This window comes from Talpa europaea, assembly GCF_964194135.1.
Source record: "Talpa europaea genome assembly, chromosome: 2".
Taxonomy (NCBI): domain Eukaryota; kingdom Metazoa; phylum Chordata; class Mammalia; order Eulipotyphla; family Talpidae; genus Talpa; species Talpa europaea.
The window spans coordinates 37497503-37522458 of NC_140068.1; the positions used below are offsets into that span (position 1 = coordinate 37497503).

The following is a 24956-nucleotide window of genomic DNA, read 5'->3' on the forward strand; positions in this document are numbered from 1 at the left end:
CAAATCAAGCAACCAAAGTCACCCATTCCCTTGTGGGTAAATATCCCACCAAATAGATTTGGTCCAAAGCAAGACCGAAAGCTGTGTACAAGTCTAAAGCACATTCTGGCAGGGACCCATAGAAAAGGGTCAGAAGTAGTCAGACAAGTCAAGGAGGAAAAGAAAAAAAATCAAAATCAAGATAAAAGCTGCCAGTGTTAACCTCCCCATGGGTCTCTCACCCACGTCTCTTTCACCCAATCCAGGACCAAAAAGCAAGTACAGTTTTTTCACCTCTCTGCTCCTTATGCCTTCTTCAGGTCACCTTCTGGCTCTCCATCTGCTTCCCATTCAGTCTCCTGTCCAGCTTCTTCTCTCTACTCAGTTCCACCCTCCTTTGGGTGGGGCAGTAAACCTAGAACCTCCCCTTTTCCTGGGGACCCCTTCCGTTACACTTGCAGTCTGGATTTAGGAATTCAGACCTTGCTCCATTGTTCCATTTGTGTCCACCAAACTGCAAACTGGGGTCTTTCCTACTGTTCCTGACCCAGTGCACCAATCCAATGGAAACAATACTTTTCACTGTGCAAGCTGGAAACGCCAGTTTCCTCTATTGCAGGCACCCTGCTTCCTAAGCCAATTCCAGGAAGACCAAATATTTACCAAAAAATTGAACATTTATGGGAAATGATCAATGACAAACTTTGTTTCTCATTCATAAGCTAAATAGTATCACTTCTGCCTTTTGTTGCTCAGGTATAACACTGTCAATACCTGGAGGAGAGTTAAATTCTTACCCAGTGACTAATAAGTTATTGGGGGTTGGGGGGAATACATGATTGTTCACTTCCTGAATCAAGAAAAATTAATGGCAGCTACATCTGGCTAACATAAACTGAAACTTACTCTGTGGTTCCATGCACTTGAAAGAACGAAGGCTTTGGTGTCAGGTGCATTGTGCCTGTGTGCATGCGTCTCTGTGTGTTTCACAAGATACTCCTCAAAGATTTGGGACAAAATTGCATGTTTGAGGCCAGTCATTTCTGTGACTATCATCGCTATGATCCTATATCTCAAAAAACAAACAAACAAACAAACCCAAAACTTTCACTCCCTGTCCTTCAGGAGACTCTTCCTCTTACCGGTGGGTCCTTCTTCACCCCATCCCACTCCCCTATATCATTGCCTCCCCTCCACACTGTCCACATACCATCACAAACAAATCCCACTGTATCTACAACCTTTGTGCAGACACCTTTATTCAAATCTCCTTTAACTGAAGCCTCCTGATGAATTTTTAAATTTAGTCTCCCTAGTTCTCAAAATAGGAGGAAGGACTGGCATCTCCCCAACACTCATTCAAACCAGCTTTTCCACCACCCTCTAATACTTCATCCTCCAGTAAGGCTCAAGCTATTGACCATCACTTCCTCCCCGACTCTACTCCTGCCATTTGTGTTCATGCTCTTCATTTATTAAAACACTTGCATCTGGTGACTGCCTTCTCATCAGCCCTGTTATTGATTTTAGTTAAGGGTTTGGTTTCAAATTTTTTAATTATAGATACTATTACCTTGTCAATTGCCTCCCTCAATTAGAATAATTCATTTTTTAATCTATTAGTCTGTTTATTCATTCATTTTAATGTTTAATAAGCACTTAGAATATGCTAGGTCTTGGGCCTCCCTGATGGCGCAGGCGGTTGAGGGCCGCGCTGTGAAGCTGTCCACAGCCTGTGCAGCGCCGGTTTGATCCGGCTGGCCGGCGAGGGTCCCGGATGGTGCGGCAGGCCTCTCTTGTCTCACCCGCTGCTCCCCTCAGCAGTGTATTTCGTCAGTCTGCCTGTTCTGTTCCCCACTCTGTCTCTCGTGGATCCTCTCACCCTCCGCCACATCTGGCCTGTACCCCAGTACTTGTATAAACAAATCTTAAAAAAAAAAAGAATATGCTAGGACCTGATATTGGATACCACAAGGAACCACACAGACGTCCCACTCTCACTGAGTTTAGATTGTAGTGGAGAGGGTACAGATAATGAGGCCAAAGCTCTGAAGCTTCTGCAGATAACTAAAATGGAATCATATGGTAGAGAGTGTTCTGAAAACGTCTCCATGAACAGATGATATTTAAGCCAACATCTGAATGACAAAGATTCTGGGGTGCCAAGGAAGTTGGTGTTCTGTCACCGGAAAGAAAACTAGTGATGGGAGAATTGAGGGCGAGAAGGAAGATGGGAGGCACAGCATGAGCACAGAGCTGCAGGTGAAGGTCGGCTTTAGGGACTTTGTAGACCAGGCTACGTAGTTTACAGTCCTAACCCTGAAGCTCGTTACAGACTGAGTTCTATCCTGATCTATTTTCCTATCAACTTATATCTCCAAACAAGACATCTTGGATTTGCTACCACAGCGCTACCTCAGTGCTACCTCATTTGCTACCTCATGTGCTCCTCAGTCATGGATCTCCCTGAAATGGATCATTATTCTCTACTTACTACCAGTTTTTCCATTAACTGTGAGAGTTTGAGTTCTGCCTGCCAGCATGGATTTTCTCCTAGAACCTTCAGCTGAGTCTAATACCTTGCCATCCACATCCATCACGTCTGGAGCCATTCTGGAGATTGGCCAGTACTTTATAGCCACTCCTTTCTGAAAAGACATTACTCAAAACTTCAGCCTTTAGTGGATATAGAATAATGCACTATTGGTATCAATAGAATTTGAGAATTTTATCTGAGAGTAGACTAGACAGCCTTTGAAAGATCTTTACACTTTTGGAAATCTATAATTTTACACCAATTTACTACTTTAGCTTCCAAGTAATGAGTTCAATGTTAAGCACATTGAAGAAACAATGATTATGGGCTGTTTTTAATTTTAGTACTTGGTGCTGCACCTCCCCCCCGCAGTGATCTTTAGGAATGGCTTTCGCCACGGTCCCTAGATCCGGCTGGGCAACCAGCACGCGGGGAGAGAACAGCCTGAAGCAGAGGAAGTGCAGCAGAAGTTCCCTGAAAAGGCAGAAGCTTATCAATAGATAAAGACCACCAAGAACCACTACAAGAATGCTAAAAAATCTTATCCAGTCTTTCTAGAACTACAAACTTTAATCCCTTATCTGTCTTTCTAAACTTCCTCCTTTCTTCTATAATGGTCATTGTTTGTTATGTAGATCACCTCCCTGATGGTGATAGACTGAGCCCATGAGCAAGCTAATTTCTTTGATATTCATTCCTGTGCTTTTGGAAAACATATATATACTGGTCACAAACTCAAACAAAATTACACTCAGATTTTCACTCTTGAAGTGTGTCTGTTGACCACCCTGCACGCTTCTCTCACCCCTGAGGTGGCCTCATTGTCTACTGCTGTGCTGGTCTGCGGCACTTGGTTTCTGCTTATAACCATCATCAGCTTCAGATATGGGTCTCAGAAACCACAAACATTTCCTGCAAAAACAGGAAGAATTCTTGAAGGAAATAGATATTCACACTGTGAATCTGAAAGTTCTCACAGTCAACTTCAAATGAAATATTGAGTTCTCTAACATTCTCTGTAAACTTCATAAGAATTCAAACTAATTCAAATATGACACTGCTTGGAATACTATGTCTAGATTCTAGCAAAGAAAAAAAGAAAAAAAAAATAGATTCTAGCAAAGTACCTATCCTAGCCCCAAGACCCATCTATGAGAGAAAAATCAAATCAAGATTCATATGTCTTTTAAGTATCTACCATGTGTAAGACACAATTTTAGATAACTAAATTAACAAGTAAACTTAGAAAAAGACAGGTTAAAATATATATAGGCATTATATATATTATATATTATATATATAATACCTATATATAATGCCTATATAATATATGCAGACATTATAATATATATAGAGAGAGAGACAGAGAGAGAGAGAGGCATTGTAGCCTAGTGGCCAGGTATTCAGTAAATATTTGTGGCAATAATGAGTAAATCAATCCATCAGTGAACGAATGAATGAGAATATATATGTGTGTGCATGTGCATGTGTATGTGTGTGTATATATATCTATATGTATACACACACACCCCTTATAGATTCATGTAACATACTTTAAGATCCAAAAATATTGTCAAGTATTTACTTCTGAGAAGTGGGAGACCTGGTTGGAAATGAACACAGGGAGAGATCTGCTGTGTCTTTCCTTAGGATTTGATTTTTTAAAACATGCATATGTTACTTTTTTTTTTTTAAAGATTTATTTATGCATACAAGGACTGGGACACAGGCCAGGGATGGGGCGGGGGCCCGTGAGAGGATCCACCAGATACAGAATGGGGAACAGAACAGGCAGACTGACTGAAACACACTGAGGGGAGCAGCGGGCGAGACAGGAGAGGTCTGCCTCACCATGTGGGTTTCTCCCTGCCAGCAGGGGATCGAACTCAAGCTGCAGAGGCTGGGAATTGCTTCATAGTGTGGTGCTTAACCCCTTGCACTATTAGGGAGGCCCTGCATATGTTACTTTTAAAATCAAAATACATACACAAAATGTCTTGAGTTAATGGAGAGGCTCTAAGAAACTAGTCAGGAAAGAGGTTTTTCACAATCTCTTCTTTCTTTTTCCTGCTTTACATATATATTAAGGACTACTTATATCAAGGACAACTCCCAGAAACTGGAATGCACACTTTGTCTTGCCAGAAGTAATAAATCATAGTGAAAAACTGATTGTGACTGAAGAATACAGAACAACTTAGTACGAACCAAAGATGAGAAAAAGCAGTAAAATAAGAAAAGGCAAGGTTGAAAGGTAGCATGGGTGGATTTATCCATGCCTGGAGGGAAACAAAATGGAAAGATCCACCTGCCTACTTTGGATAGACTGGCTGTGTTCTATCACATCTTTTGTGTGCCCACTATTGGGCCATAGAAACAAGGCAGAGGAGAAAGGTTAATGGAGAAAAAAGGAAGTGGGTGGGTAGCTGGCTAGGGGAGCCCCTGAAAAATGATCACAGGGAATTCAGCTTCTGGCAACTTAGGAATCACCACCACCACTTTTCAATGTATCCAGGCAGGTTTTTCTTCAATTTGGGCTTAAGTATTTCAGTCTTGCGTCATTAAAAAAACATCCATTTTGGGGGGAAAATCTAGAAAAGCAATAGGGATTTGGTGAGTTTAGTTACTGTTTAAAAGAGATTGAGAAGAACTCCTGACTATGAGCAGCAGGGAGTTAGGGAAAACAGATAAGTAATCATGATGACTGCTGGAGAACTGAGCAGGAAGGCCATCACTATCTTCCAGATGGAGTCCTAATCTGCCCACTGTCTCTGTTTCTACATTCTTCTCCTAGGAGACATTTGCATCTTAGGAAGATTTAGATAACTCTTAAGCCCCTCTCTCCAGTGCATTTCCTAGTCCTTTTTGTTTATTACATACAATACTCTCCATGTTAATATAGGGGTCAGTTTTACCAATAATCATGGAAGAAGCTTCGCCATGTCTTTAGCTTCCATTATCATGCTTCCACCACTAGACTTCTAAGCTGATAGCTCATATTTTAAGACAGGAGAGGTCTGATGCACCATGTGGGTATCTCCCTGGCCAGCCAGGAATCAAATCAAATCAAATCAAATCAAATCAAATCAAATCAAATCAGACAGTTTCACAGCGCTGTGCTCAACCCACTGTGCCACCGGGGAGGCCCCCTACTATTTTTTCACCTCCCCATCTAAACTGTAAGTTTCATGAAGGCAAGAATCATGCTTGATTTAATCCCTGTTTGATTACACAGTTCTTGCTTAGCCTATTGCCCAGGTGTTCAGTAAATATTTGTGGTAATAATGAGTAAATCAATCCATGAATGAGTGAATGAATGAAAGAATGAATGAGAAGCAGAATTGGAATTTCTCTTTTCTTATTGCAGAGTCAGTATCATGCCCACATTATTCAGCTCAGGATATAAACCCTCTGACCTATGCAGCTCAGAACAAAAAAGGCATTTTAAATTGCCAGCCTGGTGACAAACAGTAGATGAACCTGTCTAGAGAGGAACCTGTCCAGAGCAGCTCCTGGGAGAAGAGAACATGGGGCCATGGCCAGGTACCAGGTAGAGCTAAAGGGCCACCTGGACAGCTGCTCCTACGTGCTTTCATCAGAATCACCAAACCATGGTAGGGTGGGTGGGGCGAGCTGCAGACCTTAGCAGAGCACGGACTCTCCTGTAACTTCCTTCTGCCTCCTCCCTGCCCAGCCTAGATGGTTTACTCAAGAGAGATATCTAGTATGTAGTTCTTTCCTTTACTACAGCCTTTCCCATTTCTCTGCTATCTTCCCATACCCACACACAACTGAATTACTTAATGGAGGGATTTTTTTTTACCCTAGTTGTGAATAGGAACCAAAGGTGAGCAACTATTTTTCTATATTTTATTATAGAATTAATGAACAAAGACATAATAGGTTTAAATACTTGTGACTCTACTTTGGCATGCCACCTAACCTCTTCCTATAGTGCCAGGCACCTGCAGATACCTATCTTACTATGTTAACTTATGTTTGGCTATTAATGACACTCTCTGGCTCACCTCCTAACTCCATGACTACTCTTTCCCAACCATTGGTATTCACTAAAATTCAGTCCTTCCCACATACTCTTCCCAAATCACCTCCTCTTGGTGCCACCACTGCTTAGACATTGGGCAAACTGATTGATCTCGCTGAGCCTCAATCCTTTCATCTGTAAAATGAAGATATTACTGACCTCATTGGATTATTGTAAAGATTTAATGAGTATGTAGCATTCTTAAATGGTGCTTGGCATATAGTAAATGCTCAGTAAGCTATCAGTTATTCTTCTTTCCATGGCCTTGACAACCAGTGGTACGTTAACATTTCAAATCTTTATCTCTTTATTCTTAAGTTCTAGATAGACATTTACGAGTGTCTAGAAGGTATTTCCAGTCCCTCAAATCTGTAACAGAACTCATTCCCAACCCCTCCAAAATTTTAATTCTCCTTCAGAATTTTGATGCCAGTTAAGGATCTCAGTTCTTCAAGCTAGAAAACTCAGGGTCACCTTGGGGTGTCACTCCATTTCTTGAGCAGCTTGATTCCTCCTCTGAACTAGATTGGACCTTGTCTCACCACCCTGACTGAAAGTGGAACAGACACTTATTACCTCACCTTACTCTACTTTGTGCCATAAAATCCTATCAGAATTAATTGCTCCTTAATCATCAAAACTGCATGGTATTGGAACAAGAACAGACATACAGACCAATGGAATCGAATAGAAAATCCAGAAATAAACCCACAGATTTATGGTCAACTAATCTTTGACAAAGGAGCAAAGAATATGCATTGGAGCAAAGAAAGTTTGTTCAATAAATGGTGCTGGGAAAACTGGGTCGCTACATGCAAAAGAATGAAGCTTGACCACCACCTCGCACCATACACAAAAATCAACTCAAAATGGATTAAAGAACTAGACATAAGACCTGAAACCATAAAATATATAGAAGGAAATATAGGCGAAACACTACGTGATTTGCACATCAAAGACATCTTTACAGACACATCACCCAAAGCAGTGATAGTGAAGGCAAAGATAAACAGCTGGGACTACATCAAATTAAAGAGCTTTTGCACAGCAAAAGAGACAATAACAAAAACAAAGAGAAACCCCACCAACTGGGAGAACATTTTTGCACCCAACACTAATGATAAAGGACTGATCACAAAAATCTGCAAAGAGCTGATGAGACTCAACAACAACAAAGAAAATAATCCAGTCAAAAAATGGGCAGAAGAGCTTAAAAGAAACTTCTCTGAAGAGGAAATGCAAATGGCCAACAGGCATATGAAAAAATGTTCAACATCACTTGTCATCAGGGAAATGCAAATCAAAACTACCATGAGATACCATCTTACACCAGTGAGAATGGCACATATTAAAAAAACTAGCAACAACAAATGTTGGCGAGGGTGTGGAGAAAAAGGAACTATTCTGCACTGTTGGTGGGAGTGCAAACTGGTCCAACCACTGTGGAAAGCTGTGTGGAGATTTCTGGACCTACTAAACATAGAGCTTCCATATGATCCAGCAATTCCACTCCTAGGTATTTACCCAAAGGACACAGAAACATCAATTCCAAAGAACACCTGCACCCCTATGTTTATAGCAGCACTGTTTACAATAGCTAAGCTTTGGAAACAACCCAAATGCCCAAAAATAGATGACTGGATCAAGAAGATGTGGTACATATATACCATGGAATATTACTCAGCATTCAAAAAAGATAAACACATGCAATTTGCTGCAACATGGATGGCGCTGGAAGGGATCATGCTCAGCGAAATAAGCCAAAAAGAAAAAGAAAAATACCGGATGGTCTCACTCATAGCAGGAATCTAGAAAACTTAAATAAGGGACCAGGAAAATGAATAACTATAAGAAAGTGAAAATCAAAATCAACAAAAAACTATGAACCAGAGACACTTTTAGGGGGGCGGGGGCGGGAGGGGAGGGATTGGGGTCAGAATGGGGGGCTGCAATTGTATGGGGAATATAACAATAAAATTTATAAAAAAAAAAAAAAAAGGAATATGAGTATGCTCTAAACACTGTTCATCATGTGTGTGAAGGATACTGGGTACAAAGGCCCATAGCAGCATTGTTCGTATCAAGCAAAAAATGGTTTCAAAAAGTCAAAGAACAAATATCCAAGAATAGCAGACAAGATAGACTGTAAAATATTCAAGCGAGAATACAGAAATGTAATTAAATAAATGCTGTTACAGTAATAATCGATAAGGATAAATCCTAAAATCATATTGAGCAACTGAAATCAAACACAAAGAATACACCAGTATGATTCTGTTTATAAAAGTTCAGCGATAGATAAAGCTAAACTTCAGTTTTTGGGGATGTATACATATATGAGTAAACCATAAAGAAAAATAAAAGATGATTATGAATCACAAAGACAGTGGTTATTGTCTTTTGGATCTTACTTGAGGTTATGACTGTGATAGGGAAGGAAGGTGGACTGTTCACAGTATGTACCAGGATATTTCTATACTAGGGTGAATATTACAGAAGTATTTGCTTTATCATGCTATATATAGCATATTTATTTAGTTGTTTTCTGAACAGAGATTGTATTTTTAACTTAATATGGCAAGAAAGGAAATACAATTACATTACTTTCCTGTTGAAGCCCCCCAATGTTCCCAGCTGTTAAGAGAACAAGTTCAATTCTCCCTACGTTGGCACCAAAGTTCTTCCCAGTCTTGCTCCAGTCATTTCTGCCCCACTCCAGCCTATGCACCCCAGTTTCTAATTGAACTGACTTCCCTACATTCCCTGTACTTTTATAACATGGTCCTCCTCACTTCTATGTCTTCTCACTTGCTCTTATTGGCTGCCTTGACTCATCCATTGGGGATATGATGGGAAATTAAGATTACCTGTATGAAAAAGGTAAGGCTGATGAAACTATCAGATGCCAAAAGGTTTCTGTAGAAAAATAGAGGAATATAGTCAGAGAGGTAAGTTCCAAGCCAAAAGAACATTTCTCTATTGTTTACCTGGCAAATAACTGCACTCTTCTAGTAATCATTCCAGTGTTATCTCTTTATTAAAGTCATCTTCAAACACTGCAAGAAGAGTTAATGGTTCTCTTCCTTTGCTCCCACACCATTAAAAAAACAAACAAAACACTGCTTTATTTTTAATGTGCTTATTGCAACATCTTTTCCAGAATTCTCTCTTCTAACCTGGGAGCTCCCAAAGGGCCAGGATTTCTTATTCATCATTGTATTTACCCCTCAATAGAACCAGTAATTTCTGTCTACAACTCTCTTCTCACCCCTGAAATAGCCCTTATCACATTGCGTGTTAGCTCTATCTCATTATAAAGCTGTCTCAACCATGTCATACAATCTTTGTGAGAATTAAAGTAGTAGTGTAAAGAACACAGCACAGTATTAAGAACATTTATTTTCACAGCTTTTATAAAGATTTTTAACAGACTCAGAAATGTGCTAGAGGGCGCTAATTCACCGCCAAAAAAGCCATTATGCTCCATGGGACATTAACACTTGATTTATTCAGATGTTAAATAAGCATCTGATGTTTGGGAAGAAAAATGTGAGTCATCTTTATTCAATGAAATAAATCAATGTAATTCCAGTATTTAAGTCTATTATAACTTACTTGAAATTACTTTGGAGAGCAATCCAGCAGCCAGGATGAAGTTATCATACATTTGCGTTATATCCTTGTTTATTCCCCATACCAGGTTGGTCCAAGTAGCAGTGGGAAAGTAAAAAGCAGGCATTATTGATTTTGGTAATGACACCTCCCTCACAAAGTGTTTTCTCAACTGTAAAACAGGACGTTTGGATGAGCTCATTCAACTTCAGGATTCTTTTCAACTCTAGCATTCTGTAATACACAAAGCTAGCTTATTAAAAAAAACAGGCATGGTCTTCAAAAATATTAACATTCAACCAAGTAACAAAATTAAATCAAAATTGACAAACTTATTTTTAATTTGCCAGAAAAACAAACAAATGTAGTTTCATGTTTTTCCTTCCACATAAAGCTATTAAAACAAGGAAATGACAAATGAGTGACTGTCTCAAAAATGTATTGATTGTGAAATGTTTCCTACCCACTTCTATATCTCCACATCTGCCAGTAATTACGTCAGTCAAATCTTTGTCTTCCTTTGGAGAGGGTGATAAAGTAGGTTTATTTTGTATGAAGTATTAGTCGGTCAGTTGAAGTCATTATAGATTTACAATGCTCCATTTATTTCAATCACCCAAGAGACCACAAACATTTATATCGAAGGACGAAGTCAGGGGGACAATACTAAATAAAGGGTTTAAGAGATTACTAAATAATTTGATTTTTGTATTTATGAAGCTCTTCTACTTTGAAAGAGTCAAAATGACTCACAGTTTGGGTACAAGATGAGACCAGAAACAGAAACAGAAAAAGAAATCTGCTCTTGCACTGACGCCATCACCAGCACTCTCAGCAGACCATGCTGTAGGTCCTAAGCAAACAAATCATCCTGGTCATTTCAAAACATGGGAAGTCCTATAACTATCTTATTGACAAAAATCTACTTTGAGAAAAAAAAAAATTAGTTTCACAAGATTAAGGTAAAAAGTTGTGGTGAGAATTTAATATTTTTCATGTAACCAAGTTCCGAGTTCAATAGTTTAAATGATTAGATGTGGCATTTTGTTGTTGTTGTTGTTTTTAAAGATTTATTTTATTTATTTATGGAAACAAGAGCTGGGTTGTAGGCCAGAGGTTGGGGGAGGGGGTGAGAGGATTCATCAGAGACAGAGTGGGGAGCAGAACAGGTAGACTGACTGAAATACACTGCTGAGGGGAGCAGCAGGCAAGACAGGAGAGGTCTGCTGCACCATGTGGGTAGCTCCCTGGCTGGGGCTCGTGCTGCAGTGACTGCAGATAGCTTCATATTGCTGAGACTTAACCCCTTGTGCCACAAGAGAGGCCCCTCCATATAGCATTTTGAACATTCCAAATAATGAGAAATCAAATATTAAAATATCATTTTATTTTAAGCTTCATGCAGATGCCCATACAATTGCTGTCTGTATGTCTCTGGTCGTTTTTCTTAACCTCTTTGTGTCTAGCTTCCAATTATGCAAGACAAAAGTGTAATCAGTATCTTCCTTAGTGAATGTGGTGGTCGAATATACACATGGACTCTGTAGTTGCCATTATTAGCATTGCTATTCAGTATGTGTTTATGTAATAATGGCACAAACATGAACTGGGAAATGTTTTCATGAATTTTAACACATTTTATAAAATAAACCTAGCAAGTGGGTTCTTTCTATCCTAAGAACAAAATTTATTTTACAGAATTATCAATTACTCTTTCATTCCCTACTTCTTCCTCTGGCATCCAATTTATTATCATTTAATAAAAAATGACCTCAGCAGTAAATTCAAAAATTTCCTCTTATCATTTATAACACTTTAAAAACATCCACAGAGAATCCACATACCAGGCAATACAGAAACTCTGTTTAGAAGTAGAGAAAAACATGCAGTAACTATACGAGATACTCCCCTTGCCAATCTTATCCAGGAAGTCCTGCAACCTTGAGTTGCCACGGTGTGACTCTGCACACGTATAGGTGTGGCTGCAAAGCCAGCTGAATAACCAACCCTCTCAATCATGCTGCCTGCCCACATCCCCCTCCCCTCACCACATTGTACTGTGTTCTCTAGGAAGTCAGCTGTGCTGGCATGCCTTGCTTTCTGAATTACACAATATCATGAACTCAAGAGAGATTCTCAGGGACAATTGTTGAAGCTTAGCAACAGCCTGTTGATTACTGGTGGTTTACAACATCCCACACAAATGGTGTGTTATTTTAAGCTGTGCTTTGGCAGCTGGGCTCTCTGGGGACCACCACATTTATAACAGCCAAACAGCAGCTGTTTGTGGATCTTATTCACTGTCATTTGCATGAACCGTGTTCTAGAGATTGAATTTTATGGCCAGGACATAACCCACAGGTGACAATTTTGAAGCAGATCCAGAATCTAGTTGGAGCATATCTCTGGGTCAAAGTTCACAGTTGGAGGAGAGGGTAGTGTGTTTGCTCATTATAAGAATTGAAACTCTATGTTAAAGTTTTCTGGGACCACAGTCTGCTGTGCTTCATTCATTCATTCATTCAATTTGTAAATTTCTTGAAAACTAAGTATGTGCCAGGCACTGTGTAAGAATCTTCTAAATACAGGGCCTACCTGGTGGCGCAGCCGTTGAGTGCTGGGTTGCAAAGCTGCCCGCAGCCTCTGCAGTGCTGGTTCGATCCCCGGCTGGCAGGTGAGGGCCCCACATGGCACGACAGACCTCTCCTGCCACCTGCTGCTCCCCTCAGCAGGGTGCTTCGTCAGTCTGCCTGCTCTGCTCTCCGCTCTGACTCTGGTAGATTCTCTCACCCTTCCATGCTTCTGACTGTACCCAGTGCTTGTACAAATAAATAAATAAATCTTTAAAAAAAAATCTTCTAAATACATTGAGCAAGAGACACAATCCATGCCCTCGCAGAGTGTAGTCTAGTGGGACAGATAGCTGGAGGAGTGATTTTTATTGTCCCTTTGTGTCTCCTAAATGTGAACTCTCCAATGTATTAAAAGCCATCAGCTTAAAATTGTTTTTTCAATTGCTGCTTTCACTTTGATAAAAAGTTCTGTGATTTCCCTTCAAAATAATCATTTTCCTTTCTCCAGTCCTTTCTGTATCAAAAAACAGAGCATCAAATATAAACAGTGTTCCAAGAATTCTCCTCAGAATGATAATAATGGTATGGATCCATCCTTTGGTCAGTAAGGCAAAGTCCTTAGACAATGGGGAAAAGGAGTTAAGAAATTATCTGCCCAGAAAGACAGTAAGTGGAAATTTATTTTATTTTATATAAGGAATCTTAGCCTACATTAATTTTTTTTTTGAAAATGGTAAACAAAACACACTGGAAATTACAGAGCATGGAAAACTGACAAAATATTCCTCTTACAAAGAAAGGTATTTCCAGTACCCTATTACTGTTATTTGAAAGAAGAAAGTGGGTAAGCCACTGAAAACATTTTTGTTCAGAAACTGATTCCTAATTATTATTTAATCTGGAAATTGCAAGCCTGCAGAAATATTTTCAGAAGTTCTTGCCTTAAGAAATTCTACCTTAAACCAAAGTCTCAAGAGCCTATTCCAAATCATTAGTATTTCTTCTACGACTCACCATTGAAATCATATGATTATTTCAAAGCCTTCATAATGACTAATTTCTAGCATGTAAGAGAGACAACACTGTTACTCTACCCAGTTAGAAGGTACTCCAACTACCTGGGTTAGTTAACATGCTTATACACATGTCACTATTTAAAAAAAATGAAATGGGGAAGGGAGAAAAGGGACATCCCCTCTACCCCCATCCACCTGCCTTTCTAGTCTTGATTTTCCACCACCCTCCATTGCACACCCAACACTCGCCCTACCCATCTAGATGAAGTTCTTGAATCAAGCAGGCTGAAAATAAAAATGGTAGCAACATTTGGACAATTTCTTAAGCTTATTAAGGGAGTCAGGGTAACTGGAGCAGGTCCCCAGCAGGAAACCACACTCTTCTACAGTGAGTGGGACTCAGAGACACAAGCATCATAAGAAACTTTTGATTCATCATTTTTTGACCATCACTCTATAGCTCGTGCTAATCTATTTAAACTTTAGGATGGCACAAACCATTATCTTCTGCCAAACAGAGCCCACGCTTGGATCCCAGGCTTTTTGTATTTTCTCTTGGGTATTTAAGAAATGTACAAGCTCCTGGACTCACCGCCCCCCGACTTGTTCCTCCTGCAGCCCACCATACCTCAGTAAATTGCATCTCATTCTTCCAGCCCACTCCTCACATCAAAAGCAAAATCTTTGCTACAATCTCTGGAAACATGTAAGATCACATCTTGCTTCCCATCCCTCTCCCTAACCCCTGCTCCAGTCACATTGGCTTCTTATTCCTGAAACACTAAACACATATTGACCTTACGGGCTTCTGTAACTGTGTTCTCTGCCTGGAATACTTTTCTCCTAAATGTTGCTGTAATTCAAACCCTCATTTAAGTGTGTTTTTTTTTTTTAAAGATTTATTTACTTATTTATACAAGCACTGGGTACAGTCAGAAGCACGGGAGGATGAGAGAATTCACCAGAGCCACAGGGGAGAGCAGAGCAGGCAGAACGACGAAGTACACTGCTGAGGGGAGCAGCGGGTGGCAGGAGAGGTCTGCACACCATGTGGGACCCTCACTGGTGGCTGGGGATCGAACTGGTGCTGCAGAGGCTGCGGGCAGCTTCGCAACCCAGCGCCCAACCACTGCGCCACTGGGAAGGCCCTCATTTAAGTGTTAATTCATATGTCATAACATCCAAAACTACTTTATAGAGTAGCACCAGCTCATCATTACTTTCCCTTCCCGCCCCTTGCTGGATTCTCCAAAGCCCTTGTCACCACTTTACATACTGTATTCTTGTTGTTGTTTTTCCACTCTTACATACTCTCTCATATCAGAACATAAACTACCCTAGGTTTTATGTTGTTCCTAAAATAGCACTGACACAAAGTAGGTGCTCAGTAAACATGTGTTATTGCCATTCTTATTTGTCAACTACCTGAGAGTGAGGTGGGTCGTCTGGTTAAACATATTAGATTTATTTTAATTATCCCTTTTAAAATTTTATTTTATATAATTCTTACATCATTTTTCATTTTTGAACAATGTAAGCATTTTCATTTTGGTTATATTCATTGTATAATACCCACTCCCCTTATTTTGGGATTTAATACATGAATTTGTTTCTTTTTAAAACCCCACTAAATTGACAGTAAAGTTTAGAATAAAAAAGAAATTGGAAGTAGGGAAATCAACAAAGCCTTTCCTGACCAACCTATTTAAAATCATACCCTCCCCTTCTCAATCTCCTTATCCTCCCTTTCCTACCCCCACCCATGGCACCTATTCTTTTAAATTATGTAATTTACTTTAAAATCATGTTAATTTCTCAGATCCATCTCTAGAATCTAAGCAAAAGCACAGTAGAATAGTTTAGCCAGTATGCAATATTTTAAGTTCTCAAACAGTACTTAATTCAGTGAGTTCTCAAAAAACAATTTGCAGAATGAATGAATGGAGAATAGAGAAAGACTGTAGATGCTGAGATGATGGAAGAATGATAACCAACCAGGAGGCTGAAATCTAAGCCAGCAAGACAATGGGGTTAGAATTGGCAGAAACAAGCCAGTTCACTCAGCTGAACTGCAAGGTAGCTCTAAAATTGGCAGCAGTGGGAATGAAAGTGGGAATGTGGCCTGAAAGGAAACTGGAGCCACATGGCAGGCAGAGGGCACTAGCACTGGACTCCTGCCGAAAATGAGGCTTCCACTCCCTGTAGAGTCAGAGCAGAAGGATTCTGATTTAAAGACACAGCATGGCTGAGAGTGGGGCTGGGGCATTTGAACAGATGAAAGAGTATCTACTTACCAGAGACCCCTGGCGCTTTCTCTCCATTTGACTTTAAGAAAACCATCGGTTAAGTCGATTAAACAACTCCGTCCTCCAGCACGCTTCCACCAAAGTAACCCTGAAGGAAACTGCTGAGTTTCTCTCTGGTTAAAATTGCTCTGTCCAAGACAAAAGCCGGTAACAGATTTCACAACAGCAACAACAGAAATTAGAAGATCATGGAGTCACGACTGCAACCTACAATTGTTGGCTAAGTGATCAATCAAGTGACTAGACTATTTTTTTTTCAAGACATGAAAAGAAGCAAAATATTTACTCACTATGGATCGTTTTCCAGGAATCCTGAGGAGGATACACTCCACCAAATGATGCATTAATAAAAAAAAAAAAGAAAACACAGATTTAGAAAACAGAACTTACGCAGAAGAGAGGCATAGAGACAGTGAGAATAGAGAAAGGATGTGAGGGCAACCAATATGCAATAGTTCAGATAGTGAGAGGAAAGGAGGGCAGGTCCCAAGAAAAACAATAACAACAACAAAAAACCCATAAAAATAAAACAACTGTCAAATTACACAGATGTGATTAAATACTGAGGAGATACACACTTAAATTGAGCAGTTTGAGGATAAAATGGGATTTCTTAACAACCAAGCAAATAAAAAAAGGAAATAATCATTAGCTCTGGGGGAACCAAATTTGTGTATGAAAGGAAGTAAAATTGTAATCTGCATGACTAATTCACAAGTTATATTTATGTTACAACATATAAATACTGAATGACTTTGTCAAACTGTTTGACGGTTGGGAGTACATGAAACAGCTATGAAGAGAGAAGATGAGAGAGCTAAATTGTCTTCCTCCTAGGCAGGAAATTTTAGACCTTATCATACACAAGGGCAAGGATGCAACAGCTAAAATAATCAGCTATTAACTACTCTGGAAGGCACAAACTAAGAGTGAGGATATTATGTCCATTGAGAACAATGCTGCAATAAACATACAGTGCATAAATAGCTTCAAAGTCCTTTTTTCATTTCCTTTGGTTATATATACCCATAAGTAGAATTGATGGCTCATATGATAGATCCCTTCAAGATGTTTTCCATAGTTAGATCAATTTACATTTCCACCAGTGGTGTATAAGGTTCCCTTTTCAGCACTGCCTCACCAGCACCTGTGTTGTCTTGTGTCTTTTTTTTTTTTAAGATTTATTTAATTATGCATATATGAACTGGGGCACAGGCCAGAGGCGTGGGGGGGTGGGAGGTGAGAGGATTAACCAGAGACAGGGTGGTGAAAAGAACAGGCAGATTGACCAAAGAACAATGCTGAGGGGAGCAGCAGGCAAAACAGGAGAGGTCTGCTGCGCCATGTGGGTAGCTCCCTGGCTGGGATAGAACTCGAGCTCCCTGGCTGCGGATAGCTTCATAGGTTGCGTCTTAACCCTTGCACCACCAGGGAGGCCGTCTTGTCTTCTTGATGCCATTCTAACAACCTATATGTCATCAACAGAAGGAAAGATTACTCAATCATGAGAAAAAAGAATATATGACACCATGGATGATCCTTGAGTACATTATGCTAAGTCAGAGAAAGAAAAAACGCTGGCGCTAATAAGTGGAATCTTAGGTGAAATAAATACAAAATTCACAAGACGGAAAAAAAACTATTTAATTCATTTTGTTTTAAAGATACTTTACCATATTTAAATAAATTACTTTAAAAATAAGCTAATGTATCATCTCACCCTAAATGAATGAAACAAATGAGCAAAAGAAAGCTTGATTTAGCACTTGCTTGCACTTTTTATCTCTATTAGAATATATGCCAGGGGTTTTGGATCTGAAATCAAGTTTGCTTGATAGGCTCACAGAGCAGTTTTTCCTTTTGATCATTTCAGACAATTCATTCTTTTGAATGAGAAAGAGTAGAAGAGGAATGTCAAATGAGGTTAAGTAAAGGTAGAATCTGTCACATAAAGCAAGTTTAACTTCCAGCAACAGCATTCATGCAGGACAAACGGAAGCATTATTCTTCTGAAAACATTTTTCTTTTAAACAGTGTGTAATGACATCCTCCCTAGAGACGTTTTCCATGAAAGAAAAAAAAACTTCAGAAGTCGTTTTTTAGATTCCCAGCATTATGAGTGAAGCATTGCTAAAAGTCAAACCTCTTGTTTTCTTTGTTAGAAGTTTCAAAATTAGAACTGCAAAAAGGTGCTCATAGAACTCTGTGTTTTTGTTTTTAGTTATATACTGGGACAGCTATGAAAAAAAGGACAAGATGAAAAGATTTCCATTACTAATTCAGATCTACAAATTAGTGTGTCCTTACTGTGAAATCTGAGCCAAACATATTTTTTGTTTTTGAGAAATACATAAGAGTCAAATGTGCTGAATGTAAGACAATTTACTCTTAATTTCCTTTTAAGTATATCATTTTCTTGTGCTGAAGTATAGAATAAGCAAAGTTTCCAGTATTCTTGGTTGCTATTATTTCCTGAGAACTTGATTGGAAATAGCTGAAAATTTTAAGTCTTAATGTTTGGTGTGACTTAAATATCAGAAATGGCTTTTGTTAAAATATGTGTAAACAATCAAAAGGTAAATAAGCAGAGAAAACAGTAATAAGGTAAAAAAGCAGCTTTTAAAGCACTAATTTATAAATTTGATGAACACATGTCCTAACAAACATTTCCTTCAAAGATTTTGAAATTGCTACATACATGTTGAATGTAATAGAACAAAGAAGACACTACAGAAAAATAATAATTATGATGTTTATTTAGCAAAATAAACTTGAAAGTTTTCTATTAAAAGACATAAGAGTCATATTCAAATTTCAGCATCCCAATCTTCTTTGGTATTGAAATCAGGGTTAGAAATATAAAATATTTTATTTCGAAGTTTAATTATTAGGGCTATAACTTTCCATATAAAGCATGGAAAATTAAGTTACCTGTAACTGTCTTATTTATTAAAAAACCAACAGATGTGTATCCAGAGACCAACATCAAGGGAATATTCATTCCTAGATGTTTTCAACTGAAAATATATTTAATATTTTTAACGATCTTCCACCATCGTTTTACCATGTTATCTGAATAACAATCCAATATGCAAAATCCCACTAACACCTAATACCAAGGAAATTGAAGGACTTAGCAACAATTATTTTTCAACATGACTAAACAATTAAAAAATTTTCTGTATTTCTCGGAATTGTGTGTTTCGGTCTTTCCATAAGATAGTATCTGGAAATTGCTAATAATATTAATAAAAAACCCAGTTCTATGTATGTTTTGTTTCTTTTAAGGAAAAATATTACTTAACAAAGATTTTGTGTTTCTTCTAAAAGATTTTGTGTTTCTTCTAAAAGCAGTATTATCAGAACTGCTAAATTAGCCAAGTCAAACACCTTCAGAAACACCATGCAACAACCAAGTTTCTCTTATTCCTTTGATAAATTTTTTCCTAGTTCCAATTCTGGTTTCTCTATGTCCCTGTTTACTTGCGTGAAAATGCCTTCCATTTAATTTAATAAAATGTATCTGAGGAAAAAAAAAATCCAATAACAAACTAGGGTGATAAATTTTCCTTTTTTGGTGTAGACTCTTGTGACCACAATGATGAAGCAATTTATGGCGTCAGTGTTAACACTGTGATTGGGAACAAGATGAGTACAACCATAATAAAATAAAGCTGTCTATTAGGAGGACTGCATAAAGACATCTTTGACCGTGTAGGCTCTGGGCCCTCTGGAAATAAGTCAGATGCACTGCCAACATGACAAAGAAAATAGCGATGTTCAGAATCAGAAACAGTCTGGTATAGGAGGCAGATAGTGAAGGGGCTTGGCTGTGAGTGGTTGTCCCCATCCGCCCCTGTCTAAAGCGGCTCTTCATCAAGCCATCATTTTTGTGTTTCTCATATGTTACATCTGCAAAATCTAAAAGATCTTTCATTTCTTCATCTTCATCTATGGGCTGTTCTTTTTGTGCCAAAATCTGAGCTTTCTGCCGAATCTTTTTTTCATTGACTTCAATCTGTGCAAAAATATCAGGGACAGCATCCACAAATTTATAGCGTTTACCTCCCCTTCGGTTTTTCTTTGACTTGCTTTGCTGCTGCTGTTGCTGCTGCTGTGATATGGCAAAAATCCTGTCAATAGCCTCCTCAGTCTGCCTTTTATCTGAGAATCGCAGTAGGCGCTCAGCAGTCTTCCTAAAGCTAGCTGTATTCCGGACTCGGGAGAGGATCTGCTTCTCCAGCAGCTGGAAAACTGGTTTAAAATGATGCAGGTTCTGTTCCACGATGGCAGCATAGTCCTTCACCTCAGCGACAGTGGTGCTCCTGATGGCTGAACTCCGGTCAAACAGAATTTTCTGACGATCTGCAATGACCTGTGCAAAGGCAGACTGTCCTGTGGTCTCACCTGTCCAAAGGTAAGTGGCATAGGCATGTTCACTGGTGGCTATGAACACATCCAGCTGCTGAGAGTCCCCATGAATGCTGAAGCTCTGAACATCTACAGATGGTCCAATGAAGAGGTAAGCTGCCCTGGTGATAGGACTTCGGAGGTGCATGGTGACATTCACATAATTTGTCCCGTTGTAGGGATAGCCCCGAGGATATGTCACTGAAGCAAAGGTGGCTTTCTCACTGTAGCCAGTATCATCCATCCAATACATTTTATACAGACCATCTCGCTGTCTGATGAAAGCTCCATGGACCCCATCTACCACTGTCTCCTCAAAAGGAACATCCACATTGTGAAAGAAGCTTGCTGCTGTCTCCAAAGGGCTGTCTTCTCCAAGGTGGATCTGATCCACAAGGAGGAGAAGCTGTGGATGCAGGAGGATCATATTCCTTTGCACGTTCTTCAGCTTGAGCTGGGGATTATAGGCTCCCACACCTTCTCCTCGAATGAAAACCACACCATTTTTCTCCACTGCTGCAACTACTCTCCCTTGACAGTTAGCTGCCAGGTCATGCTTGTATTTAGACCATTTTGATGAGCAATCTTCTGTGACCTGACCCTCCCAGGGAGAAAAGCAGCTCTTTGACACAGCTGGGGAAAACATCAGAACATTGTTAAAGAAGGTGTATTTCGGCCCATAGAGAGCCTCAGTAATAAAAGGCACACCATTGGGAGCAAAAGTAAATGAGTTTTGATCAGGATGCTCATGCCCAGCATTAAAATTTCTCCATCCCTTGATCCAATCTTTATATTTGTTTCTGTGGACAATGTCATATATTGCACGTCCCCCAAGTTTTCCTGACTTAAAGGAAAGGAAAGATCTATTGATTTCTGCAGGTAGTGCACTTCCGTAGGTCACAACACCCCAGTCTTCGAAATAATGCAAGGTAGGGGTGCCAAAGTCTGGAGGAGGAACAGATTTCAAGCTGGCATCATACCTGAAAAAAATCAATTTTTAAAAGTTAAGAAGTTTTCTGATGGAATGAAAATAACATATCAGGATTGTGATGTCACATGACAATATGGCTGGAATTACAAAATAATATGGCTGCCCAGAGAAGTGACAGTGTGGATTGTTTTAGGGACATTTCTGAAAACACTCACAATGATCAACATGCAGAAGGGGACACCCTGGTGAGTGAGAGAGGAGTATGTTTATACCTTGGGGTCTTTGGGTTTGGGCCTGAAATGACTGCTGTTGCTAATCACTACATGTGCCTTCTTCACTTAATGTTCTCAATGCTTTGACACAATGTCTGGGGCTCACAGAATTAATAAGCACTTCACCTAAACTTCTAAGTGAGGGGCTTCTATTCTAGGGAACCCCATGTGAGGACCTAGATTCTAATAGTCAAGATGTAATGAAGTACACTGGTCTGTAAGACCAGATATTATTGAAGTGTGCTTGTCTACTTCTTACCCTCTAAAAATATAATTAAAATAGAAATTCACATATTAGATAACACTTATTGCCAATACTGTATCTAAGAATACAAATGGATGAAGTTCGGGAAACAATCTAATACTGGAGAATTTACAGTTGTGGGTTCCAAAGCCTACCCCAGATCCGAAAATGTCATTTTGTTTAAATTTGAGTTGATGCCATGTACTTTGGGCAATAAATGACTTTTCATTTTCATGTATGACATGTTTTTAATCAAAGTAATAATTAATTTTAAACTTACAATAATTAATTTTAAACTTACACTGTAATTTAAAACCCTTTTTGAGTCAGAAACGTGCCCAAAATAATAATGACTGTTTTTGATTATTTGGGATAACAGCATTGACATGTTCATGTGATTTCCTGCACACGGGAAGAAAGTGCATACCCATGTTGCTAGCACTTAGATGCTTTTTTCGAAAAATAAATCACCTATAGTTCAGTTAATCCCACTGATATTTGATTTTGGCTGTTTCATTTGTTTCTAAAGTCTCAGTTTCAGGATATCAGAAATTGTGTCTCAACTTAAGTCTAGTATTATGTTGACTTAATTACTGTGATTTAACAAGTCCAAATACAAGCTGAATTGGCCAACCATTTCTGCTCTTGGTCAGCTTATATATTTCTATAAACACAGATTTTTGAACCAAGTTAGATATAGAACTTTATAGAACTCTCTTGGTTGCTTACTTATGAGTAAGAAAAAACACTATTAAATAATTACTTCAAATTCCAAAAAGTGTCAAGAAGGGTTGCATACTAACAGACTTAGTTCATTTGTGAAATTGGTTTTAAAATGCTGGGTAAATTATTGGCAGTTATCATCTTAATAATGTTGTTTACCTCTTAATTGTCTACATTTGAAAAAAATAATGAAGCGAAGCAATCAAACCACAGAGGCTTATTTTTGGAACTGAATGCAAATTTCAATAGCTTGAAAAGACATCAGGAATTAATGATTAACTAGTTCCCTGTAATTTTATTTTAATTTATTTGATGCCAACAATAATTTGGCAGTACTTTAAAAAGGAAATGTTGGCTTCTCCTTCTGAGCTTAACAGATTAAGGCCAAAAAAAAAAAATTACACAGTTCTTTTATTATCAAAGTGAAACTATCAAATATTGTCAAACACTTAATTTATTAAAATTTATTAAGAGTTTTGCTATTAGAAGATTATAATGCTCTATTTACCAAAACAAAATATTCTACTACATTTATTTACTTATCTCTCTATTGAACGATGTGATTATCAGAACAACCCAATCTAAATGTTGTGGTTTTCTTTTCATGCTTTAAAAAGTGATATAAATCAAAAAATTCATATCTATAAAATAATATGAGCCTAGAATACAAGAAAATAAAAAACTGCTAATAGTAATACAAGAAAATAAAAAACTGCTAATAGTAATTAGATCTTAAATATATGAAATATTTCAAACACTGTGATATGCATTGAGTGGACGCCATAAATACTCAGGAGCCATGGAAAAGGTTTTAAAAGGTGTTTTAGATTTAACAGACTGTATCCCTGCAGATGATTTCTCTATGGCCAGCTCTATGTGTCATACCAGAGAAATTCTGTGTGAAGAGTACACCAGCGCTGCCCTTTGGATGGTGTCCCTGGACCTTCCATAACACGGTTCCTCCTGATTTGGTCAGCCAGCCAGTTACCACTCCCATTACGCATGACAAATTTGTCCAGGAACACTAATTGGCTTTCTGGACCATAAAACCAGTTGTAATTTGAGTCTGCAATAGCCACAGTTCTTTGAAATCCTAGGAAAGAATTAAAATAAGTTTAAAATTGCATACTTCTATAAAAGATTAAACAATTATTTACTACTCTGGTTGCAAATTAGAGTAAGTTATGTATCTTGGATAAAAATAACAAACAAAACCATTATGCCTATGCTACACCCCTGACCAATTAACCAAAATCTTCACAAGGGATTCCACAGATTGTGAGCAAATTTTTTATGTGGCAACATGTCACTTGTAATGGAATGCCGCAACTGCAATACCTACATGTCTTGCTCATCTTCCTCACTTTCCATAGTCTATGCTACCTATAGTTATAATTGCATAGATACCTGGGCTATCCTCTGGTGCAGGGTGAGCTCTTCAAGCTGAATGAGCATCACTTCTTCCACCAACTCATCCCACATTCTAGGCCAAGAGAACAGCACAGAGTGCTTCTATTTGGCATCCAATAAAAGGAAGTTCTAAGGTTTAAGGGGGAAACTGAGTTTCTATAGGAAGAAAACTTAACAATTCCCATAGAGGAGCCTGTCAGTAAACACTGCTGTATGTTAAATAAGAAAGAAAAGGTAAAGATCACACCAGATAAGGTCAGAAAAACAAAAGCAGGAAAGACTGGATATGTTCCAGGCATTCTTGAAAAAAGGAATGGAAGAGAACTCCAGGTCAGACAGGAATAACTTTTTTTTTTTCTTTTACATGGTGATACATTTTATTGCACAGGATCAAACAATGCAATAGGTCTACTTCCAGAAGGCTTAGGTATTGGAAAGCAGCTGCAGGTTTTTGCCAAATTCTAATCTTTGCTTGAAAGCTCATTTTTCCATTGGGCAACAAATATGGTCAGCTGTTTTCCTGAAAGTGACAGTTCACAACACCCATTTTTTGATAGAATGTTTACCAAACATCCAGACTTGGTTTGACTGACAGTCATTCAAATAAAAATTGCATTTCAAGCAAAAAGTGGCTAGTTCAGTTCATAGTCACACAATTGCACCAAAGATTTTCAGGAGAAAACCATAGTGCTTCTGTGTGAGACAGAAGTCTCTTGTGCACACCTTCTGTTCTAGACAGACTACTAAAAAGACATGCACTCAAAGGTTGAGATTTAAGGACAGGAATAACTATTGCTAGCATAGCATTTGTAGAAAAAAGAGAAATGTTGAGAACAGACTAACCTAAAACAATCCCTTCTAAAATGCTACCATGACCATATTTACATAATTTACAGCTA

The 24956-nt window shown here is 38.6% G+C and overlaps 1 protein-coding gene across 1 annotated transcript in view; it reads right to left on the bottom strand.

Moving 5' to 3' along the window:
* Window positions 1-19692: 19692 nt before the first annotated feature.
* Window positions 19693-24956, bottom strand: part of DSE (dermatan sulfate epimerase) — a gene marked incomplete at both ends in the record, with an annotated part of 35518 nt that continues 30254 nt past the window's right edge. The window contains 2 exons of the mRNA XM_084228855.1: window positions 19693-21457; window positions 23533-23740. Coding sequence (XP_084084981.1) covers window positions 19693-21457; window positions 23533-23740 — 1973 coding nt within the window. The remainder of the gene's footprint in view (window positions 21458-23532; window positions 23741-24956) is intronic.